General features: G+C 41.1%; 1 protein-coding gene across 1 annotated transcript in view; it reads right to left on the minus strand.

The window, feature by feature from the left end:
- ADAMTS17 (ADAM metallopeptidase with thrombospondin type 1 motif 17) overlaps window positions 1-26,313 on the minus strand; it is a 144,429-nt gene that overhangs the window by 24,789 nt on the left and 93,327 nt on the right. Inside the window, exons 14-18 of the mRNA XM_087941775.1 lie at window positions 24,685-24,812; window positions 17,695-17,815; window positions 15,845-15,919; window positions 10,590-10,670; window positions 6,013-6,170 (exon numbers count right to left, since the gene is read on the minus strand). Coding sequence (XP_087797901.1) covers window positions 6,013-6,170; window positions 10,590-10,670; window positions 15,845-15,919; window positions 17,695-17,815; window positions 24,685-24,812 — 563 coding nt within the window. The remainder of the gene's footprint in view (window positions 1-6,012; window positions 6,171-10,589; window positions 10,671-15,844; window positions 15,920-17,694; window positions 17,816-24,684; window positions 24,813-26,313) is intronic.

The raw sequence follows: 26,313 nt of genomic DNA on the forward strand, positions 1-26,313 counted from the left end.
GTCTAGTCCTGCCAAGAATGTAATAAGGGTTAACGGAGAGGCAGTTTCTGTAAGCAACACCAGAATGTTTCCTTCCTGCCTTCCTTACAGGATTAGGCCAGTAATTCCTTCTAACAACCGGTTCTCCGAACTGCTTAGAAGGTTAACAACTGGTTCTAGCAATAGGTGCGAACTGGTAGAATCCCACCCCGACTGAAGATTCTATTTTTCATTGCAGACTCAGGCAATAGATTGCAGAATGGTAGATCTCTGAGTGAATCTGTGATTCTGTGAGCAACTCAATCTGCCTGCCTGCTATGCCTGATTTGGGTAAAAGTTGCTCTTTTTTTTAAATAAAAAATTCAATATTTACATAAATATTTTCAATATTTACATACAAGCCCCATCCAGCCACTCACGTGATCACCAAGCCACACCCACAAATTAGGCCATGCCCACAGAACCAGTTGTTAAGAAATTTGAATCCCACCCCTGTCCTGCAGGGGACATGGTGGTTAGAACTTATCTTAGAATAGTTCCAACTTATTCATAGGAATTATCCCCAAATTACATACAACAGAAGGAAATTAAATAAACATATGAGGAGACTTTTGAGCAACTCATGAATTCAGATACCTTTAATGGGCCATGTTTACCTTTATGTAAATAAATTATGCAAATAAAACATTGCTACTAATGGAGTAGAAGCTTGTAGGTGATTGAGCTTAAAGCACCTAAATTAAAGGAATCAATGTTTTAGCAGTCATGCTTTTTTTTTTTTAGGTAAAACACCTTTGTTGCAGTGATAGATTCAAAATTTTTTACTACTGGTTCTGTGGGCGTGGCTTGGTGGGCATAGTGTGATCTCTTGTCCAGGGCAACCAAAGAAGACCCAGCCGATCAGCTGGGATTTGGGAGGCAAAGAATAGATGGGGGCAGGGCCGGTCAGAGGTGGTGTTTGCTGGTTCTCCACTACCGATTTTCCAGAACTGGTCAGAACCTACTGAACTACCACCTCTGCTTTGTTGGGGGCTGAGCTCAGGATGCCTGAAGGTACGTTTCTGACTTTAGACCAGATTGGAATTAAGGATGAGCAGGCAGGGGGCAGGTCAGCAGTTCGGCAGTTCCAATCCCTAGCGCCGCGTAACGAAGTGAGCTCCCATGACTTGTCCCAGCTTCCATCCTAGCAGTTCAAAAGCATGTAAAAATGCAAGCAGAAAAATAGGGACCACCTTGGTGGGAAGGTAACAGCATTCTGTGCACCTTCAGCATTTAGTCATGCCAGCCACATGACCACGGAGACGTCTTCGGACAGCGCTGGCTCTTTGGCTTTGTAATGGAGATGAGCACCATCCCCTAGAACTGGAAATCATTATCACATATGTGCAAGGGGAACTTTTACTTTTACCTTAGTCAGGGGACAGAGTCTTTCTATCCTGCCAAGTGGCACGGGTGCAATTGATACAGCCATTAAGAATTTAGAAGCCACTCAACAAACTGAAATGAATACAGAAATGCAGCATGATCTACTATGTAGTATGGAACTTTTCCAACTAATCTGAGTCATCTGTAACTGCTTTCCCCTCTCTGAATAAGAGAGAAATCAAGTGCTGTCTTTGATGGAATGATCTTGAATTGCAAAACTTCGGGACTGGAATGGACAGCGACACTCTCTTAGCTTCTGAGTGATGTTTTGAGGATGCACTTCAAAGAGAGGATGAGGTCAGACCAAAGAAGCTGATGGAGCCATGGGAAAAAACAAAGTGTGATTTAATGAAGCATTAATTTCAATCAAGCTAGTAAGATCATTTCCCGCACATTTATTTAATGTCCTTCTATCGCGTTTAATCTGAGGACAGTTCCTGTGAATATGTCAGGAGAGAAAGATAAGTTCTAAAGCACCGTGTCCCCTGCAGGACCAGAATTCCACTTGCGTGATTGACTCAGCTCTGACCATTTTCAGGAGGGTGGCTACCAATAATGCATTTTATGGGGGAGGCATGGCAGAGCAAAGTAACCCTTTGACAGATATTCAGCCTATTGCTTTTATCCAAGAGGTGAAAACTGCTTTCCTGACTCATGGATTTTAAAAACTGGTAGGAAAAAATACATATAGTTACACTGGTGCAAGGATTCAGCAAGCCCTGGTAGGTCTCCCCCATCTTCGGCCTCTACAAGTTGCAATAAGGCCCTGAATCCAACTCAGCTGGAGGGAAACAGCTTTGTCCCAAAGGGGCTTTTTTTTCCAAAAGGAAACCTGACTTTTGGGTTTTTTCCCCCCCTTTGGAAACATTTTGCTTCTCATACAAAAAAAAAAAAAAATCAGTTCAGTTCCTCAGAATTGAAGAAGTTTCTTGGATGAGAAGCAAAAGATTTTCAACCCGCCCCTCAAAAAAGTCCAGTTGTCTTTTGTAAAAAGTACCTTTGGGATAACCATGACCCCATTTAGCTGACCTGAACGGTGAAAAGATCAAAACTTTACTTAGCCACCATAGGAAGACTTAGTCTACTCGTTCTCTTTTACCACAATTAACTTCACCTTGTTGTCACAATGATAAAATTACAGATTAATAAGAGTTGGAAAGGACCTTGTAGGTCATCTAGTCCAGGGGTCACCAACCTTTTGGATGTCAGGGACCACCAAACTCATAATTTTAAATCCTCTGGACCACTAATATGAATTTTGACTGGTCGTGGCTTGCTGACGTTGGTGGGAAAGTTGGTCCCGTATTCCAGAGCTGCAATAGTCACAGGAGTGGCCTTTTGGTCATCCCAGAGCAGCTCCTCCAGTCCATGACAAGCCAGTGCACCCAGATGGAGGAGAAGCTGCTCCAGGATGACCAGAGGGCCAGTCCTGTGACTCCTGCAGCCCTGGAATATGGGACCAACTTTCCCACCAACGTCAGCAAGCCACTTCAGGGCAGATTTCCCTCCCCCATCATTGGTCTTACCTTCCAGGTCCAGCTCGCGTGGCTCTACTCAAGGTAAGGTTTGCGTTCAGCTGAAGGGTGGGGGACAGCAGGTGGACGGGCCATGTGGGTAGCACAGCCTTATGTTCCTGTGCAGCCTGGGTGAATTGCTTTGGAGGGAGTGCTTTGGGTGGGGACATTTCTCTGCGGACCACCAAAATTTTCTTGCGGACCACCAGTGGTTCCCGGCCCACTGGTTGGTGACCACTGATCTAGTCCAACCCTCCCCCCAAGTGGGAGACCCTGCACCATTTCTGACAGATAGCAGTCCAGTCTCTTCTTGAAAGCTTCCAGTGATGAAGCTCCCACAACTTCCGAAGGCAACTTCTGTTCCATGGGTTGATTGTTCTCACAGAAAATTCCTCCTTATTTCCAGGTTGAATCTCCCTCCTTGTTCTGTTTCCATCCATTGCTCCTTGTCTGGTCTTTGGGGTGCCTTGGAAAACATCTTGACCATCTCCTCTCTGTGGCAGCCCCTCAAATATTGGAAGACTGCTATCATCTCTCCCCTAGTCCTTCTCTTCACTAGACTAGCCAGGCCCAGTTCCTACAACCGTTCATTGTATGTTTTAGCCTCCAATCTCCTCATCATCTTGGTTCCTCTTCTCTGCACTCTTTCTAGAGCCTCCACATCTTTTTTATAGTGTGGTGACCTCAGGGGCTTTGCAGAATAAGGTTGACCCTCTCTGCTTCGTGATAGTCCCTCAAGTATTGGAAGATTATCAAGTCACTCCCAGTCCTTCTCTTTAATTTGACTGGATATACTCATTTCCTGCAACTGTTCATCATATGTTTTGGCCTCCAGTCCCCTCATCATCCTGGTTGCTCTTCTCTGCACTCTTTCTAGAGTCTGAACCTCTTTTTTTTATAGTGTGGTGACCAAAATGCAAGGGGAAGGAGGAGAAACAGTGCTTTTTCCCTTGAACTCCTTGGAGGAAGGCTGAGAAAGAAACAAGCCAATGAGAAATAATCAACTCTCAACCCAAGAGAGACCAGTCTACTGAATTACTTGAGAAGACCTGAGGGAGGTATAGGAGCAAGCCCCATTAGCAGAGGAAGTTTCCAGTTTGGCCTGACCTGGTTAAAACACTTGAAATCTGGCTTCTAGCCACACCTCGGTCTCTAAGACAGGCCCTTCTCTTTGCGGCGCATCAGATTCCAGCCAGCTGTTCCAGCAGATGATGTCAGAGACCAGGGGTTGACAACTATGCACTCCCAAGTTTGATCCAGGTCCAGGCCAGAGCCCAATAGCATGCAAATGGATCATCCCTTAAATGCTTTTCTTGAAGACTGAGGTTCAGTTTGAAGGCATGCGCTTGTGTGAACATCTGCGGTGAAATTCTGCTTCCTTGAACACCCCAGAGGCTATTCTGGTCCCTTTTCTTTCTTATGAAAGCAGGAACTTCGGGGCCTTTTTTTCTTTTTAAAGGTTCTGCTGGCTCGTATGAAAAGAGACAAATATCTTTTGCAAGACAGAGTGGGGGCGGGGGGAGAAAATAGCCGACACATCTGCGGCTGCAGAAGGAGCTTTATTAGTCTGTGTCGGGAGCCAGTGCTCAGGCAACCAGACAATTGGAGCTATAGTTTGAGAGCTTTTTGCAAGCTCCAAGAAGCTTCAGCCCCAGCCAGTGCAAGACGTGCCCTCATTTAACCAAACGAGATGTGAATAATTTTGCTGTACAGGCTTGGAAAGATGCAGCCTTTCCTTGGACTCTTTGGTTGCCAAGTGGAGGTCTGAAACATACCTAACTGTAGACTCATTTCTCCAAGAAACATACTTATAGTAATGCATTTCAGGCAAGTTCCATTAAAAAGGGAGAAGAAAATAACCTTCTTAAGCCTCTCAATCTGGAAACAAGACTGCAGAAATTAATGGATCATCTGAAACTAATTTCGTGCAACGGCTCTATGGTGTGTCTCCTTGCCTACACTTTCTCGTTCTCCCTTGTTGGCTTCCGACAGAGGTCATCCTACTTCCATCCAGGTGATGATGTTTTAAGGCTTTTAGAAAAACGATTCGAAAAGCACTAGGGGCGAGGGGGGAACCATGCCGAAGCTTCTCTGAAAAGCAAGCTGCTTAAATCTGATCTCCCCTTGCAATGCACACCTGCAGAAAAGTCCCAAACATGTCCTAACGTGCCCTTCTTATTCCTTTAGAATCCGAGCAAAGACCCTGCTGAGATTGTATCTTGCAACATGTTCCTGAAATATTCACAATATGCTGGACTTTCCAGAGGGGTTTTATGCTACCCTTCCCCAGTCCATAATAATCCAAGAGATGCCCTGGAATTCTGTGAAACAAAAACTTTAAAACTCATCTGGGAAGCACCTGGCTGGGTTACATAACAGTTTCTCTGTTTGTTATTACTATTATTGTTTTCAAACTCTTTCTCAGCCAAGTTTTCAAAATAGCAAACAATAAATTTTGCATAGTAACAAGACATCACATCACAAAAGCCTTTTAATGAAAACCCTAGTTCTGGACCCGATCCTAAACATTATGTATTTATATCTCATTCATTCTAATGAGCTCAGGATGGTTCATTTGGGGACTAGCCCAGTTGAATTGTAGTCTGCAATCTAGATGGGAACACAGGCTACGACCAAGAGAGAGTGCTATACACATCGTAAAATTAAAATTAAATAGATGGAAGATCATCGAAGAGAGATCCAACCTAGAATTAAGGAGAAGTTTCCTGTTATTGAGAACAATTAATTAGTGGGATGGCTTGCCTCCAGAAGTTGTCTGTGCCCCATCACTGGAGGTTTTCAAGAAGAGACTGGGCAGCCATTTGTCTGAAATGGTCTGGGTCTCTTGTTTGAGCAGGAGGTTGGATTAGAAGATCTTTAAGGTCCCTTCCAAGTCTGTTAGTTTGTAAATTATTTGGTAAGGACTTGGCCAATCAGAAGATTGAGACCAGGATCTTCCCACTTCCACCACTTTATCTGGAGGCATATTCCATCTCTTTGGCGTTTACAGGTAAATCATTTTAGTGAGTATGAAAGAAAATCAGTCAGAACATTTAGATCTTAGGAAGAATACAATGAAAAGTTAGACAATTACCAAAAGATGAAGTGGCATTTTGGTCGGTCCTTTGGCAGACATCTTCTCCCACAGACCTCGTCGTACATAACGAATGGTTGTCCCCGCTATCTGAAACTCACCAGGAAGTTCAATTTTCCAGTCACTATTAATGGATTTCTTACTGGAATCTTTCAAAGCTGCAAAGAATCAAATGGGCAGAGTGGTTCAGGAGGGTTATCCTTGCTCTTCTAGGCCACAAATTCAACTCAGTCTCCTCAGCAAACGGTCCAACCCTCCGTCCATCTTTCTGTGAGCTTCCTGTGTTTTTAGTTGGAGCTTCCCAACTTCTAAAGCAGAGATCTCCAAACTTGGCAACTTGTGGACTTCAACTCCCAGAATTCTAATAGTTCAAGTCCACAAGTCTTAAAGTTGCCAAGTTTGGGAACCCCCTGTTCTAAAGGAATTGCTAGCCTTCAAGCCACCTTTCTCCATACTTAACTTTTGCCAGGTTTCCCCCGGGCCCCCAGCCCTGAATGAGAACCAACCCGCTCAGCCTGTTCTCAAAACTTGCACCAACTTTTTCTCTCAAGTCAGATTCTTTCCAACTCTGGATACCTCCAAAGTGTAAGGCATTTCCTGTCCAAAATAATTTACAAAAAAATAAAATAAAAAATCAAACAAGCCAGGCAGCATGGGATGAAAGTAGGTGGAAAGGAACTCGCTCAAGCATCAATTCAACACGAAGCAGCCGGGTTCGTTTCCAAAGAGTGTTGGCCAATCCAGGAAAAAAAAAAAGACATACTTTGCCTAAACTTTGACTACTGCAATTTGCTCCAGCCATCACTCCAAGATTAAACCCAAGCAGCGTCTGCACAAACCTCAGACCTTATTAAAGTTACAGTGGCAGGAAATCGTCCTTTTGAGTTTGCAATTGTTCCACTTTTCTGTTTAGATTCGTGCCCTCATTTTGCTGCAAGACTCGGACAAAGCTAAACTTCCAATTGTTATGTTGAGACTCGGTAACCGATCTGTAAATACACAGAGGATGCTCTTTGGAAAATAGCGAATCCTGTTTATCTGGTTCTCTGCTCATGAAAATAGAGAAATGGATCTTCCCCTGACCAATTTCCTCTCCTAACTCCACACCCCAGCTCCATTCAGGGTCTTAATTAAACCCGGTTGCCCAGGATTTTGTTATAGTTACAGGTAGTCCTCTACTGATGACCACAATTGAGCCTGAAATTTCCATTGGCAAGCAAGACAGTTAAATGAGTTTTACTCCATTTTATAAACTTCCTTGCCAGTTAAATGTCTATGGAGATTTTCAATCATCCAGGTCATGGTTGTCCCAAAGATACTGTTTCAAAAGGCAACTGGACTTTCTTGTTTTTCTTTGAAGATGTTTCGCTTCCCATCCAAGAAGCTTCTTCAGCTCTGACTGGATGGTGGGGAATGGAAGGATTTATACTCCTTGTAGACAGTCATTTGCATTTTTTACAGAGAGTTGCTGAGGACACAGACAAACCTCCAAGTGGCTTCAACGACTTTCTCAAAGGATGCAAATGACTGTCTACAAGGAGTATAAGTCCTTCCATTCCTTACCATCCAGTCAGAGCTGAAGAAGCTTCTTGGAGGAGAAGCGAAATCTCTTCAAAGAATAACAAGAAAGTCCAGTTGCCTTTTGAAAAAGCACCTTTGGGTCTTGCCACAGTGGTTAATGCTACCTCTGCTGTTGTTAACTTAGCAATACAGATTGACAAGACAATTTGACTTTCCCATTGAGTTTGCTTGTCAGAAGGTCACAAAAGGTGATTCCATGATCCCAGGACACTGCAACTGTCATAAATACACACCCATTCATCTGAATTTTGATCACCTGACAGTGGGGATGCTTCAAAGGTCGTACTTGTGAAAAACAGCCATAAGTCACTATTTTCACTGCTGCTGTACCTTTGAACAGTCACTAAACAAACGGTTATAAGACAAGGATTACTTGTACTGATGTATAGATAGCAATTTTCTGTAGTAAACAGGGGAGACGGTGGGGGAGAGGAAGGCTGCCTTTCATGGAATTCAGTTACAGCTGCTTTGTAAAAGTGAATCTATCAACACGAGTTAATTTGTTCTTTAGAAAGGAAGATCTCCTTCTCAAAACATGAAGACAGATGAGATCATTTTAATGCAACGAGGCTGAACAGACAGAAGCAGTAAAGGAGTTGGAAGCTTACCATGAACAGTCAAGTTTGACAACCACATTTAAAAACAACAACCACAACAACAAAAGCAGTCACGTCTGCCAACTAGCATTGGATCAACAGGTAGGCAAAAGTTGAAAGAGGCTGGGAATCACTCTGTGATATCGATATCATAGGAGTGACTTTTTTTTAACGTCTGTCTTCATTCCAGCTGATACCTGAGAATCTTGGACTGGCAGCAGCTATCCAAATTAATCTCATTCATAATAATTAATCCAAATGAATCGAGTTGTTAATAAAAAAAGCTGATTTTTCAAAAATTCAAAAGATTTGCAAGAGGCCAGAGTGCCGGCAGACATTTTTTCCTATGTCAAAGCCTAGAAAAATAGAGACATTTTAGCCCCAAATACTGCCTTGCCATACAAGCAGAAATAAAAGCAGCAGACCAGGCAAGATGTTGAATAATCTTGGCAGCGATCTGTTTTTTTGGAGGAGATCCTGTAAAAATGTGATACTGAACATTCCCAGCAGCTTCCTGAGCGAACCATTGTTGTTGGGGTTTTTTCAGAAAGAAAGTTTCTAACCCATGTGGATGTGAAAAGAGGCTCGAAAGCAGGCAGACAACACTTAACGGAATCACCAAAGCCAAATACGTGACTAATTTCTAAAACTAAGCTAGAGCTGAGGATGACAAGACGCCATGGGCAGAAATGGAGAGTTGCACAAAATTCCAGAATTCTGGATTTTTCTGGGCAGATATTTTCTCCGTACACCTCATAAAAGCCACTCTGGTTATACCACAATCTTCAGGGTTAAAACAGTAAAGCAGATAGACAACAATAAAAGTCCTATCTTGATGTCTCTACAGCAATTTAAAATAAAATGCTAAGAAATAGGGTATAATAGCAATAGCACTTAGACTTATATATCGCTTTACAGTGCTTTTACAGCCCTCTCTCTAAGTAGTTTGACAAAGTCGGCCTATTGCCCCCAACAATTTGGGGTCCTCATTTTACCCACCTCAGAAGGATGGAAGGCTGAGCCTGGTGGGGGGATTTGAACTGCCAAATTGCAGGCAGATGGCAGTCAGCAGAAATAGCCTGCAATACTGCACTCTTAACCACTGCGCCACCGAGGCTCCTGATAGTGACCAACCACTGAGGATCCACCAAAGAAGAAAAGAAGGTTTTTGCTTTATTTTAAGAGTATTAGTGTTAAATCAAACCCATGGTAGCCAAGGATGATATCTAAATTAGTTCCCACACAGGTCAGAGGTGGGACAAGCTGAAGAACAGGAAGCACTGTCAGTAGGAGCCACGTGCTTCCAGCAATGAAACTAGACTTCTTCCACTTGGCTTTTCAGGTAATGAGTAACCATGTTCTCAGTCATCTTGCGGTGTATCAACAGGTGCTTCTGGTGGAACTGTCTGTTTGCCTTTGCAACCCTTCCCACCAAATGACAATAGTTTTTAGGTTTATATACTGGTCTATTGTGCTTTACAGTTTGCAAGGTCAGCATATTGCCTCCAATAATCTGGGTCCTCATTTTGCTGACCTCTGAGGGTTACGTGGCTTACAGGAGAGGAAAGGGCCCCAATTCCCTTCATTAGCTGCAGCTGGGAACACAGTGTATATAAAAAGGCAAGCTGTTGGGAGCAAGCTGTTGGGAGCAAACGTGAGTTTATCTTGTATCATTGTGGCTTATCTGGATTCCTGGCATCTTCCCAACTGTGCGAGTTTTGCCGTGCTTTCAAATTTGAAATTCCTTCTCCTCCCCTGTCAAACTAATTACTTCAGTTTGGTTTGTTTGGATTTTAAGTTATAGTTTGTGAGTACCTTGTTTTGGACTGAATTTTCCTGGGAGAGTTTTTCTCCAGCCGAAGGTAACCTGGACATTGGGGGCAAAGTTGGAGATAATAAAGGGACTCTTCTTGCTTATTTGACTGTGTTGCCTTTGTGCCATGCCCTGGGTCACCATAGGAAGGATTTCATAGAAAGGAGAAAGATTAGACTCAACAACATTCTTCTCATAGAGTCAAGGACAAGTTATCCTGCTCCTGGAGAGGAATGGCTGGAGGAATGTCTCCGGTTGGACTGATGCTTGACTGGGCCATGTGATAGACTGGTGGGTGCAGGGGCTGGGTTTTTGATTTTCAGTTGGGAAGGGAAAACCCAGAACTCTCAGATTCGGATTTTCCCAGATGTGCCAAGATGACTTCTTCAATAAAGTTCATCTTACTGGGATGAACTTTGTGCTGAATGAAATGGGGAGTTTCATTGCAACACTGACAGCTAGCAGTAAAAGTCTTTGAGATATAATGACAGTCCATGAAATAAACTCTTCTCCAAAGCCCCAGTCATGTTGTTTGAAATGCTATGCTTCAACCAAATCCCTGTGTTTCTCACTCTTTCTCTCTTTACCCAAAAAACTGTGGCCAGGTTTGTCCTCCATCACACGGATACGTCGAGCACCAGCAGGGATCACGGCTGCTTCGATATAACCTACAACCAAGAAAAGGAATATATGAGCCACCACAGTATAACCTAAAGGAAATCCCCAGAGAAACTGACAAGTGGTCGTTGTGGCTAAAGTATGCAGTCCTTAACAGTTTGGAAAAAGAAATTCCCAACTCCAACACCCATTTTGAAATTTGGTTGAGACGCTGGGCCGCACAAATTTCAAAGATGTGAATTATGACTCAAATGGGAGAAGGAAATGAATGTGCCCACTTCCTACATAACTAAAATTACAAGGCAATAAACTCCAATTGGTGATTTTTGGATTTCTTCGAGTGATCAGAGCTCTGTTAAAATTATTATTGCAACTAGTTCCATGAACAAAAAACTGTTCTAAAAAGCCTTTGAAGGATGTTTCAATTTCTTTTGGCTTCAACTAATTTGCCAGCTGTTTCAATTTGTGGGAAACTTGATTCCATACTTCACACATAGTCTGTCACTATGGCAGGCAAGCCATAATTTATGGCTAACAGTACTATGCCGACCCAACCAATTGGTTGATTTAATAAATTATGGCTCATGAATCATGAAGAGCATATGATAAAAATTGAATTAATTATATATTAATTATATCTATTTTTTCCCAAATAATTCAACGAATGCATCATTGGAAGACTTAAAAGACCGGGTTGAAAAGATGGAGACAATCTAACTATGTGGTTGTTAGGAGTTGAAAACAACTCCTATACTCAATCATGCCATGCTGGCTAGTCAACCTTCCCAGTCCTAATGTCCTTTTGTGTATCTGGAAGGGACCACATTGGAAAATTTGGATTTGGTTTCTATCAGAAGCATTTTCTATCAAGCACAATATGATAATAGAGCAGCTGTTTCAATAAGCATTCCTTGTTTTTGTCTCTTCTCTTTCCCTTATTAATCTTTCTATGTTATGATCCCCACCCTGACTATACATTCATTTTTCATTTTCTTCTCCTTTCATTAGTTTACCCAAGAAATAGCTTAAGACAACAGAAAGGAAAACTGAAAACAGGGCTACAATAGAAGATACAGAGTTAAGAATCTGGTGCCAACATGTCGGATTCAGCACTGCTATGATTTCAGTGCATCTTGCCTTTAGTGTTAACTATTGTTTTAATCATTATTATTATGACCACAGTTATGCAAGAGATCATAATCCAGGCAAACAGCTGTCTAACATACAGCTTGGCAGCAAGAATTTGGGCCTTCTCTTATTTAGCATGTTCAAATTGTATTGAACCATCACATTCTAAGATGGCAAATTGTAGATGGCAAATTATTTCAATAGGCCACCAGGAATTTGAAGGTTTTATATCTCTTCTGCAGGAAGAGTCAGCATTACAGATATTCCTTACTAGTTGAAAATTTTACGTATTTGGAGTTTTGGGTCTAATGTGGGTTTGATCATTCTCCTGCAGATATTTCATTAGCAAGCTAAGTAACATTATCATGCCTAATCATGCATTGATGATGTTACATAGCTTGCTAATGAAATCTCTGCAGGAATCAACGAGCTTTGAGAACACTAAGATCCCAACAGTTCAACTCTAAGTTATATGCATATTCTTTACTACTGGAAGTCTACATTGTTATATTATTGTGGAGTTTTTTGTTTTGCTTTAACTTTACTACTGTTGGAAATCAGTAGCTGTTTGGCACCAGAGGCAACTGGAGTGATACATAAACCCAGTAAAATAAATGCTTATATAAATACAAAAACATCTTGGCAATACACACAGACCCCAAACCAAAGATTATTACCAACGATAAGGTGACATAATATAACAAGACATAGCCAGAGGGGAGCGGATAGGAAGTAGCCTGAAAGTATACATGTCACTAATGTTAGGACAAACTTATGGGCATCCTTTAAATGTACAATTCCACGATTTTATCCAGGAATTTAAACAATTAACAAGCAATCTTTTGTTGGATCCTCCATGCCTTCTAACTAGACCCAGCGTTATACCAAATATTCACTGATTGGATGCATCAAAACAATATCAACATTCAGGAGAAATGAAGAACTCAATTCCAATGGGAAGAGTTTTCAGGTCTCTTTTATATTATAAGAGAAAACCAAATGCAGTCAAACTAGAAGCTGGGCAATTCTGATTTGAATAAAGAGATAATTAGCTAAATTCTGCCTGTTGAAATTTTATAGGCATCCACTTAAGCACTATTTGTTTCATTTAACTTCATGGGATTTTAGTAAGTAGATGTGGATATCTGTCTATGGAGATTCTCAGTTGTCCAAGTCATGGTTGTCCCAAAGGTGCTTTTTTTTCAAAAGGCAACTAGACTTTCTTCATTTTTCCTTGAAGATTTCACTTCTCATCCAAGAAGCTTCTTCAGTTCTTTTTCCGTTCTCAGCTTCATGAATGAGAAGCAAAACCTCTCCAAGGAAAAACTAAAAGAGTCCAGTTGCCTTTTGAAAAAGCACTTTTGGGACAAGTAAAATTTGGGGTTAACAAATTATTTAGCAAATACAATGCTACCGCTACACCATTATACTCCTGGGCTTTAGATTTTCTTTTCAGCCTTACAAATGAATGTAAATCCATTTCTCAGCATTTAGGGAAATGCAAGCCTTGATACAGTCTCTCACTATGTGCAAGCTACCACTCCTTTAGCGATCAGTAATTGCAGCATGGATTCCAGAAAGATCAGTAAATTTCAGTTTACTATGACCAAAAACCTCTACTACAATTGAATCATTCTCAACTTTCAGTAGAATCTGGTTCATTCCTTTCAACGCCAATTCTGGAGAGACAATTAAATGTTATAATAGAATAATGGGCTGCGTTCTTTTTAGGTTCCATTCCAAATCCATTTAGTTCAAAATCATTTCAGATTGAACAATAAGGTTTCCATAGTCTCTTAGGAATTTTTTGTTATTTATTAATACATAGTATTATATGCAAGTGCTCTCTACCTCAGGAACAATTCTCTCTTTCTGGCACACAATCCTCTTTCTGTCTCGCCTGTGTTACATCAAGGCCTCAGGAATGCACAACTGGGCTTGAAGAGAATGGTGTGTTAAAATTATATTGCAGGGCTCACATGAGGGGAGACACCTGAGCCGATGGGAAGGGAGCAGAGCAAAGGGGACAGAAAGATCGCCTTTATCCCTGTGAAGGTTCATAGAGGGAGAACAGCTGGTGCTGTGCCTTCCCGGAGAAATCTGGAAAGAACTAGTGAGCAATAATTTCCTTCAGTCTTTGATACTGTAATTCCGTCTTTTTTGCCTTTGGAGTCCTTGGAGGAAAACCATAACAAGAAAATTACAGAGTTGGAAGGGACCGTGAAGAACTTCTAGTCCAATCTTCTACTCAGGAAGGTGACACTATATTATTCCAGACAAATGGTTGTCCAATCTCTTCTTAAAAACTTCCAGTGTTGGAGCATTCGCAACTTCTTGGAAGCAAGTCATTCCACTGGTTAATTGTCCCAACTGTCAGGAAATTTCTCCTCAGTTCTAGGTTGCTTCTCTCCTTGATTAGTTTCCATCCATTGCTCCTAGTCCTGATTTCTTGAAGTTATGGATAGATTTCAAAGCCAAACAGCTAATGGCATCAGTGGTGAGTTTGGAATTTTTAATGGGATTCTTACAATTAGATGGTTCCCATAGTATCTGCTAGGATTCCACTGAATTAATATTTTCAAAGGCACGAACATGCTAACACTTCTCTAAAATGCACTCAATGATCGTTATCATCATCAGTGATAGAAAGCTGGCATTTCTTCCTTCAGAGAAAATACTGTCATTTCCTAGAAGAGAAAGTCACAGCCAACATAACTAATGCCTTCATCCCAATGTCTTCCCTTTTTCATTCAATTTGCATCCTGCTCCCTTTTTTGAGTAACCTGTGGGAAATATTAGGGAAATAGGTCTTTTTCTCTCTTCTTGCTGGGTTTCTCCTTCGAAGGCGGAATCATCGGCAGGTGGAATTGTGAAAGTTGACATTTTGATTGCTGTGAATCGTGATAGGTTTTTCAGTAGGATGACAAGCCCATAGACTGCTCATAAGCCTGTAAACCTTCTTAGCATAGAAACCCAACACAGGTAGTCCTTAACTTATGACAACAACTGGAACCAGATATGTATTGCTAAGCCAGTTGGTTGTTAATGGAATCATGCCCAATTTTGGAAACTTTTTTTTTTGGCCATGGTTGTTAAGCAATTAACTGCAACTGTTAAGTGAATTACATGGTTGTTAAAACAAATCCAGTTTCCTCCACTGACTTTGCTTGCCAAAAGCCAGCTGGGAAGGTCACAAATGGGGATCACGTGACCCTGGGATTCTGCAACCATTGTAGTGTCTGAATTTGAGCACATGTCCATGAGAATGCTGTGATAGTCCTAGAGCAGTGGTGGCTAACCTTTTTGGGCTCCTGTGCCAAAAACTGCATATGCACCAGCGCACACGCACTCATGTGCCAGCACCCAGAATACAATGCATGCCCCCTTCCCCATGCCCCCTGTGCATGTGCGCGCAATTTCCCCCCACACTAACCCCTTTCTGCACTGCGCCTCACAGCTGACTTTTCGGCTGGTCTGAAGCCTTTTTTGGCCTCCCAGAGGCTTGGAAAAAGCCTCTGCAATGCTTTTCAGGATGAATTATAGGCCCGTTTTGTCACTTCCGGTATTACAGTAAATGACAAAATGAGCCTATTAATTTGGCCTGAAAAGCCAAAAAAGGCCTCAAATCAACAAACAAAAAAATCAGCTGTGAGGCGCACACATGCTCAGTGAGGTAAGTTTGCCTGTGGTTCACGTGCCAGCACAAATAGCTCTGTGTGCCATAGGTTCGCCATCACGGTCCTAGAGCAAAGTCACATTTTTCAGTACCATTGTCACTTTGAATGGTCACTAAAGGAAAAATCACAAGTCAAGGATTGCCTTATAGTTAACCTCACTCATGCTGAAAGTTAGAATTATGGAGGACCCCATTCATCAGGAAATGAATGTCAAGATGCTTTTTCCTCCCCGAGAACTCAGTGAAAAGATTCATATGACGAAAGGACAAAAGAGCTTTGAAATATATCCACAGCTTCTCCTTTGAGTTAGGATCCCATATCGGCATTTCAAGTCAAGCAAAGAACAAGGAAGAAGACCCAACACCAAGAGAGTATCTATCTATCTCCCAGCACCACGGAAATCAACCAAGGCATCTTACATGAGAAACATTTGGGCACTGACTTTGTCCTGGCCATCACACAGGTGGAAACCTTCTTACATTGACTATTGGAGACTAAGGCGGAAAAAAAAAGGAATTGGCACAAGTTTAGTTACACCAGCAGGGAATGTTTGTGCAAGTCAGCAGTCAGCAGAAATAATCTTTCTTCAGGACAGCCCAATCAGCAGCAGAAGACAATTTTCCTCGCAACAGCTTTCTGATATCTATTACAAAGCAATCCTCTACAGGGAACCGGCTACTTGGACACAGAACAGCAAATCTGAATTGAAACAAAACAGTACTCTAATAGGACTCTGTTGCACTTTGACAAGAAGCGGATTCCAAAATATATGAATCACCTATGGCTTCTACTTTTTGGTGAAGATCACGTGGGTTTATAAATAGCCCATTTTGTTCAAGTTCAATTATAATTCTCAGGGTGGCTTGTTTTCCATGGCACGGCAAAACAATATGTGCATCAAGCTATCACATGCAACCCAAAATAGAAAAACACTGGAAAAGGGTCAGCAACAGAGTTGGTATTCAGCAGGTTCTGACCGGTTCTGGAGAACCGGTAGTGGAAATTTTGAGTAGTTTGGAGAACTGGCAAATCATACCTCTGACTGGCCCCTGCCCCCATCTATTCTCTGCCTCCTGAGTCCCAGCTGATCGGATGGGTCTTCTTTGGTTGCCCTGCACAGGAGAATGGAGCTGGAAAGCAGGTTAATGGGGTGGGGTGGAAATGGGGATTTTACAGTATCCTTCCCCTGCCATGCCCACCAAGCCATGCCCACCAAGTCACGACCACCAAACCATGCCTACAGAACTGGTAGTAAACAGGCAAGAGAGGAAGGGGACAAACGGTTAAAAAAAGAGGTCCCCAATGCCAGTAAGTAAAATTTATTGATGGTCATTGAACAGCCACATTTAGAATGGCAAAGTAGTGGGAAAAATGGGTTTCCTATGCCAGCTGTGGCATTAAAAATCTTCCTGTCATGCTTATGGAATTCTGTCCTTCAAATCAGATAAGTTATTCCTAGATGATCTGCTCAAAATTGATAAAAGTGCTGTAAATATAGAATATAGATTCATAGGACTGGAAGGGACATTGGGGGTCTTCAAGTCCAACCCTCTGCCCAAAGCAGGAGGCCTTAAACCATCCTGGACAAATGGTTGTCCAATCTTTTCTTGACAACCTCCAGTGATGGAGCACCCACAACTTTCAGAGGCAAGCTGGTCCACTGATTAATTGTTCTCACTGTCAGGAAATTTCTCCTTAGTTCTAGGTTGGATCTCTCTTGGATAAGCTTCGCTCCTTACTTCTTCTCCTGCCCTCAGTCGCTTTGGAGAATAGCTCAGCCCTCTCTTCTCTATGAAACAGCCTCTAAAGTACTAGAAGAAAGTTATCGTGTCTCCCTTAGTCCTTCTCTTCGATAGACTCCCTCAACCTTTCATCCTAACATTTAGCTACCAGACCCTTTATCAGCTTAACATGGTTCATTATGGCTGATCACCATAACATGGTTATGCCAAATGCTGAGTGGTACGGTGGCCTAGAGGTGGAGCTCTTGCCTCACAATCAGGAGGCTGTGAGTTCGATCCTAGGTAGAGGCAGATATTTCTCTCTCTGGGCACAATGAGGATGTATCTGCTGAAAAAAAAAAAAAAAAAACCTCTGCACTGGCGACAGGAAAGGCATCCGGCCAGTAAACACTCGGCCCCATTCAGTTGCAGCCTCCACCCTGCAAGGGATTATGGGGTCATTAAAAGAAAATGATGATGGTTATGCCAAATGCTGTAAACATTCAATTGGGATACTTCAGTCTTCCTATGTGCAAAAAACTACTCACCCGTCCCTTTTGTATGGTTGAAGTCACCTTTCACCACTTTGCAGGTTTTCCCGTTTCCGTTACAAATGCCACAGTGATCTTCTTTGGCAGAGGATCCAATGATCCCATCACAGCCGATTTTCTAATGGGGATCAAGAGGGGTAGGGGTTTTTTTTGTTATTGTCATAACAAAAAGAGATTTTAGATATTTAATCTGCTTTAGAGATTATTAAAGGAGGGTAAGTCCTGGATGCTCATTTGAAAGAAAGTCTCAGAAATAAACGTAATCGTCAACTTATAACTGCTACAGATACCAGATTTTATATTTCTAAGCAAGGCAGTTAATTGAATAATATCTGATTTTACAACCTTTTCACCCAGTTATTAAGGAAATCACTGTAGTTCTTAAGTGAATCACACAGTCATTAACCAGATCCATCTTTTCCAATTGATTTCACTTGTCAGGAGCTGACTGGAAAAGATTAGAATGGTGATCGAATGACCCTGGCATACATATATGTCAGTTGCCAAGCTCACTGTTGCAACAGTCATAAGTGTGAGGACTAAGTCACATTTTTCAGTGTTGTCATTACTTTGAACAGTTGCTAAATGAATGGTTGTTAGGACTATCTATAGGGTAAACTTAAATTATGCTACTCAGCTGAAGTTGCAACCAGCCTATGTAACTACTAGTACCAATGCACCAAACTGAAAGTCACTTAAACTTGATATCCAGTAGCTTGCTAGATATTTCGCAAACACCTTTTCCCTTATCTGTTTTCTGACATTTGGTTAATATATACATAGCAATATCACTTAGACTTATATCCCGCTTCATAGTGCTTTTTCAGCCCACTCTAAGAGATCTACAGAGTCAGCCTCTTGCCCCCAACCATCTGGGTCCTCATTTTACCCACCTCGGAAGGATGGAAGGCTGAGTCAACCTTGAGCCTGGTGAGATTCGAACTGCCAAATTGCAGGCAGCCGGCAGGCAGCAGAAGTAGCACGCACACACACACACACACACACACACACTTCAGTATGTCTCCTACCTTTCATATATATATATGACTTCTGGTATATAAATGTAGCTGGTGAATCAAGTATTACATGCCATGAGCACCTGATTCTAAGAGGTACAATGTGTTTTTGGAGAAGAGCCGAAGAAGATTGTTGGATGAGAAGTGAAATGTCTTTAAAGAAAAATCAGAAAGTCCAAGTGCCTCTTGAAAAAGCACATGTTTTTGGGCTTTAACCTGGTAAGAATGTTCTCAGCGGGACCTTTTAGAGGAGAAAAACAATACTTGGATAAAAGAAAAAATCCTTATAATTTATGGCCTTCTCTTCCACTGATTACAACCTTACCCAGTATGTGGCTACAGCAGAATAACTGAAGAAATGCATCTTAAACAGATGCAATAAGCTACTTATCTGGGTTCAGGATATTCAGCACAGAATCCTGCTGAAACCCATGTCTTGTATTTTGGGACCTGCAAGCAATTTCAAACTACATGGGGCAATTCCCATTAAACATTCTATCAGCTCAAAAGTGGGAGATCAGTCACTGCTTTGGGGTATTTTTTTTTAAAGTTATATCATTTCTCTTGGCACACAATCTGAATTTTTACCCAAATAGCGATAGGGTGCTTTCAATTAAGCTTTTAAAAATTCCTCGGGGAAAGAGCCCATTCATAGGTTTGGGTGTTACTTCACTAGCACCATTATAATTACTGCCTCATGGAAAAAAAATGACAATGTCCTTTCACAGTGTACTGTAATGCTTCCCGTATGCTTAGCCTGCCATAGCAGATTGTATATAAATATTGCCGTTGTTAAGTGTCATTCTGAAAATTGACCATGCCAAGATGATATCACTGTAGCAAATTCTTCCAACTGTCAACAATTGTTCACACTATAGTAATCATATAGACCAGGGATTCTTAAGCTTTTTACTCTCAAAATCCCTTCCCATTTTTTAAAATTATAGAGGATTCAAAAAAAAATTCTTCTTTTTGTATGGGGTCAGTCTATCTATCTATCTATCTATCTATCTATCTATCTATCTATCTATCTATTATCTATCTATGATCCATCTACCTACCTACCTATACCTATCCATCATCTACCTACCTACTTATTATCTATCTATCTATCTATCTATCTATCTATCTATCTATCTATCTATCTATCTATCATCTATCTATCATCTATCCACCTACCTACCCACCTATCATCTATCCATCCATCTACTTACCTACCTACCTACCTATATATCATCTCAAGAGATATTTACCATATTAAAAATTACAACTGATACCTTCAGACAATATTTATTTACTGAATCATGTAAAAATAAAAACATAAGCCCATTAGATATTAAGATAAATAAAACCAGTTGTTACAGAGAGTCCTATAAAAGAACTCAGAACACAGTACTGAAATAGACATCCATAAATTATGTAATTGAGATAAAAATGACAATGACACAAGCAACGAGGCAAGGATTCCACTAATAAACACTGCCAATAGCTTTAAGCCTTTTATACATGTTATGTATTTACTTATACGTTCTTATCAAAAATATTTAGTGTGTAGGTGTGTCAATGAATGAAAACTGAGCAAAAATGAGAGAGTATCCTCAACAAATTAATGCAGATGTTCCAGGTTTTTCTTTTAATTAAGAGAGAAAAGAATAATAAAAGAATGGAATGCTAACTGATGTCAGGATGGCAGCCTTGATTTGGATTGGTCTATTGATCTCATCTGGAAGCCCAACCTGAGTAATAACTTTCCTTACTATTTTTTTTTTTTTAAGTGCTCAATGACCACTTTTCTTGAAACAAATTCACTAGTCTTGGAAAAATCTTTTTGCTTCTGTTGAAATCTGTTCAGAGATCCCATTTGAATGGAAATCAACAAACATTCAGTTGAGCTTTTGCCATTTAAAAGTTTAGTAGCCATTTAAAATTAAAGTCAGGGAATACATTAATTTCCCAAATGAAAAGAGTCATTTGGCAGATGGACATCCGTACAAATTGAATGAATGAAGGAATGAATGAATGAACTGATATCTATACTTCAGCAAATACTAAGCAGGAATCACACCAGGGAATGCTTATGGTCTCTTTGGAAGATCCAAGGTCATCTGACTTCCATTTTTCTTTGGGGTTCTCAACAAAAGAAATATATTCCAAAATTTGAATTATAGATGTTTTCTGTAAATATGTGCACCTAGCTGGAAGGCAGACAGGCAGCAACTCACATGTTTTCTCTTCTGAAACACTGATGAAAAAAGCGAATCTTCAAGACATACCCTATTCATTTCATTGTCTCTTCTTGCCTCCTTGTGATGCTGGAGGAGAAATTAAATGATAAGAACAAAACTGCCAACATTGGGCAGAATCGAAAAAGTTATTAAGTCCAATAGTTTGCCCATCCCTTAGGAAATTTCCTCTTCTGGTCTTGAGGCATTCTGCAAATTGTTTCTGAAGCTGTCTTCAGTTTCTAAAAATGATGGTGATGAATTCTTTATTGGCCAAGTGTGATTGGACACACAGGGAATTTGTCTTGGTGCACATGCTCTCAGTGTACATAAAAATAGTTTTGTTATAGGGTAGAACAGGCTAATACTTTTCAATAAAAAATATGTCAACAACCTCTTTGGGCACACAGAACGGTTTGATAGTTATTTGTATCTTGGCTATTCCTAAGTGGATGAAAATGGGAAAATTGCTAAGTGCTTATCTAATGTCAAATATTTTTTGGAGTGTGTTGAAAGGGGTTTGAGAAAGGGGTTTTCCTTCCTAGGGTCTTTCATCCCTTCTGTTCTAACCAGCCTTAGCAGTCCTCTTATAGAATAAGAACAAGAGCACACACAACACACCAGAAATTTACTCATTTTTTCTTTACTTTTAATATGCTTCGATGAAACATAAAGAAAAAAAATATCTTATAGACCATTGGTCCACTTAATATTGTGAACAACATTGCTTTCTCTTGGAGATGTGCCCTCTCATCTAGGAAAAATATAGACAAAGGAAAGCTACTTGAGAGTAGGCTAAGTAGGCTTCTGGGGGTAGAAAGAAGTAACCACAGTAAAGGTAAAGGATCCCCTTGCACAGATGTGCTTGTTGTTCCCAACTCTAAGGTGTGGTGCTCATCTCTGTTACAAAGCCAAAGAGCCAATATAAAATGTTTCGTAGGTGGCACCTAGCCCCAACAAGACTGGCCAAAATGTATCCAAACACAAAAACAGAACGCTGGAAGTGTAAACATAAAGAAGGAACGTTCTTCCATATGTGGTGGCAGTGTCCAGAGGTTAAAAAATATTGGATGAGGGTACAAAGATGGTTATTAGAAATTACAGATCACAAATTAGAACTTGAACCAGAAATATTCTTATTAGGAATAATTAAGGGAAAATTGAACAAGGTCATCCAATACATCATTATACATATCATAACTGCGGTGAAAACAGCCTTTGCACAGGGATGGAAGAAAGAAAAGACACCATCTGAAGAAGACTTGAAACAAAAAATAATGGATTGCGTGGAACTGGATAAATTCACAGTGGAATTAAGAGGCAAAGATGGCTCAGACTATTATGCGATTTGGGGTAGGTGGTGCAAATGAGTGTAGGATAGAAATAAGAGCTGATGTTTATGTATAAAAGGAGATGTATGTATTAATAATGACACGAATACTGTTAATATGAATAGATTTGTATTTTTGGTTTGTTTTTTAAAAAAAACAAAGCCAAAGAGCCAGTGCTGTCCGAAGACATCTCCAGGGTCATGTGGATGGTATGACTAAACACCAAAGGCACACAGAACACTGCTACCTATTTTTCTATTTGCATTTGTACATGCTTTCAAACTGCTAGGTTGGCAGAAGCAGGGACAAGTAACGGGAGCTCACTCTGTTACGCGGAGCTAGGGATTTGAACTGCCGAACTGCCGCCCTTTTTGATCGACAAGCTCAGCATCTTAGCCACTGAGCCACCACGTCCCCTTTGAAGCAACCATATGCTATAATATAAATCATATGATCAATGATTGAGAGAACTAGGTATGTCTATCAAAGAGAAGTGATAGGATAGTAGTCTGTCACAGAGAAGAGGGGGTTGACTTCTTCTCCAAAGCTCCTGGGGGGCAGGACAAGAATAATAAGTGGAAGATTATCCAAGAGAGATCCAATCTAGAACTAAGGAGAAATTTCCTGACAGGGAGAACAATTAATCAGTGGAATGGCTTGCCTCTGGAAATTGTGGCTGCTCCATCATGGAGGTTTTCGAGAAGAGGTGGGCAGCCATTTCTCATCTCTTGCTCGAGCAGGGAATTGGACTGGAGATCCCTTCAAGTCCCAACCCTATTATTCTATCTTCTATGTTAACGTCACCCCTCTGCTTTCATAAAGGAGTGCTTCATAGCTGCTGAATCCACTGTATCTGCAGAATTATGAATAGGCAACTTCCCTGGCTAGCAGGGTTTGGGTCCTCGCCACAGAATCTAAACATTCCAAACATTTCCACCCGCACACGGGCAGAGGATACGGCCGCTAGGCCTAGAAAGTCCTGGGTTAAGATGCTGATATTTTATGTTTGGTTTTTTTAAAATAACATAATTAGTGATATGAACTCTGAGGGTTTTTTTTTTTTCCAATGGATTCAATAGGTCAACCAGCCATCTGCTGAGCTGAGGGAAGGCACTTCCTATGTTTGACATTGTGCCTCCCTTCCTAGCTACAAGAGATTTCTGTGCGACCAGGTTGGGCTTCCTGTCTTGGGACATGCCAATGTAATGTGTAGGTTGATAAAGGTACTTGCCTTCACTAGGAACATCATTCTGTTTCCTGTGCTAGTTCTCCACCCAAAAACATTGAATTTAGCAAGAGCAACAAGCCCGATTCTCTCATCAACACAGAATTCAAGATGTTTCTCAAATTCAACTATTTGAGTTCAAATGAGGGACCTTCAAAAGAAAAGAAAATCGTGGGTATCCATAGCGACCATGCTTTTGCTATCACAAAATTCCTCCGGAATTGTAATGGGCGCCGAACCTCAATTTTGCAAAGTTTTTCTATATATACGGTATCAAATATTTTCCATCCTGTTTAATACAATGCTCAAAGCTTTTTGAAAACCCTGGTTCCTAATGCTTGGTTCTTAATGCCTTCCAATCTATATATATAATATAAAAGTGAAATACCACTCACGCATCATCACAAAATCTCAAGAACCGCAAAGCCTACAAACTTGAAATTTGGCATGTATGTTCCTCTTGGCTTCTAGGTGCTCGCTAAGAAAGGATTTTTGGAAATGACCATCAGAGCATTAGTATTTTGCATATTATTATTAACACGCTCTGATGCTAAGGAGTTTTACTCCCCCTCCCCACCTGAAAAGAAATCTGTTCCAAATGCCACACAGAAGCAGAGGTGTCTCAGTTTCAGCTTCATAGCACCAAGCAGCTTTAGTACAGAACAGTTGAGGTAAGCCACGACCAGGCTCCTTGCTGTCTCCTTGCTCACACAGCAAATACACTTTCAGTTTCCAAACAGCCCTCAATTCTCTCACACACTGACAAGACACTAGCCAGATGAATACCAATGAATGCTGGTAGGCAGAGGCACAATTTTTTTCTCTTATTTTCCTCCCCAAAAACTAAGCCCGACCACATAAGTTTCATAGTGAAACACGGGTATCGAGCTACTCTATAATGAAATCATTAAAAGGCAACACCATCCATTTCTAGCACAAAGCAAAAAATATCAAACCTCCTAGAATTCTACATGAGGACATAGCAACTGAATGTCTGTCTCAGTTTTTTTCCGTCTAGAAGTAAGGGGAATAGTTATTCACTGGTACTTTATTCCATAGCTACAGCTTTGTATTTTAAAAATAAATATTATGCTATTTATTTTCAGTGGCCATTCCTTTCATAAGGATCTCAGGATCACAGCACATTTAGATGTTAGTTCAGATGAAATAGCGAACAAAAAAAATTACTCCACCTGGCACTTGCCATGAACACAGAGGTCAGTCTCATAAGGTCCACACGGTGTACCGTCAATGACCCTATCAGACACCAACATAGGAGATTCTTTCCCAAATGGAGAGCAATGGAGTTCACAAGGTTTTTCTGAAAGAGAAACAACAGATGATGACACCAAGTTCAGGTCATGAAACATCTGCAAGAAAACCACCGAGCTCAGCGAGCACCAAAGACTCTGCAGTTCAACCCAGAGCTACAAATATTCTTTTATTGTGACAAAAAACAGATTTTAAATTTGACCAACACCAGAAGCATAACACTACTAGACCATGGGGTACTTAGATCTGGCCCATGGAGTCACCCTGAAAACAGAGAAGGACGCGGTGCCTCTGCCATGAAAACAGATCTTGGGAGGCCCTCCCAAACTCCGTTTTCACTGGCAGAGGGTTTGCAGGAGGTTGCAGCCGAAAACAGAGCTTGGGAGCCTGTTTTCATTGGCAGAGTGCTTGGGCCCCCACAGGTGCTCCTCCCAACATGAGTGATGTCAAGCTGGCCACGCCCACCCTGGCCACGCCCACCCCAGCCCCTCAAGGTCAAGCACAGCCTTGATATGCCCCTCAGTGAAATTGATTTGGACACCCCTGCACTAGACCAAACAAAATTTGGTCGAGTGAGCTAGCTTACCCAAGAGACTGTTACGTTGAAGTCAGGAAATTGGAGAGGGAAATGACACAATACTGAGATTTGCAAGTAGAAACTACAAAGAGTGAAAAGTTTATAATCTTTTCTGTTTCCATGTGTAAGTTGTCAGTGTTCCAGGGAAGATCCATTCCTGTCAGTAACTCCAAAACACACGCCATCTCAAAGCACTTTTATTAGAACAGTACTTGGCACATACTGGGGAAATCCGGAACTAAATCTTCCCACCTTCACCACAAAGCCCCAAGCTACAACCCATCCCCTTTTTCCTTCATCACCAGATCATGTGCACCAATCCCAAAGTAAGTTTTAATTCTTTCTGCTCCACACTCTGTAACCTTGAACTATCAAAATAATATATTTTGTCTACTAAGAGCTACTAATTAACTTCATCCCCTCCCATTTTCTTCAACTACGTGGCAGCGATGAATTCATAGCTGACATAAGTATTCTGACTGTCGTATAGGTCTCAATTCAATCCCAGAACTCCCAGCCAGCTGGCTGGGGAGTTCTGGGAGTTGAAGTCCTCCAGGCTTAAAGTAGCTAAGGTGAGACCCTGTCTAGTACTTTTTCTTTGGTTTCAATTGCTTTCTGTCAATTTCTCTTCTTGATTTCTCAAGAAGGCTTGTGACATTGAATGGACTCAAACCCACAATAAGCTTTCTCAAAACCCAGAATTCTCTTGCAAAACAAGCGCTCAAAGATCATTGGGCTCCCGTGAAATATAGCTTAGAAACATTTCCTTTATGAGGCCTCGGAGAAATTCAGAAGCTGAAGGATAGCAAAGAAATAGGAGCAATATTCTCTTTATGGACTTTTTGCTGGGAAAAAACCCTCCAAAGTGACAATTTATGGATCTGATGGTTAGAAAGGGTAGATTATGCAAAGAAGGAAACTTTGATGTAACCTTAGACAGAGAGGGCAAGTATAAATGTATTTATAACTGCTG

Source organism: Pseudonaja textilis, chromosome 13 (assembly GCF_049901715.1).
Source record: "Pseudonaja textilis isolate UNSWEBS1 chromosome 13, rPseTex1.2, whole genome shotgun sequence".
NCBI classification, from domain to species: Eukaryota; Metazoa; Chordata; class Lepidosauria; order Squamata; family Elapidae; genus Pseudonaja; species Pseudonaja textilis.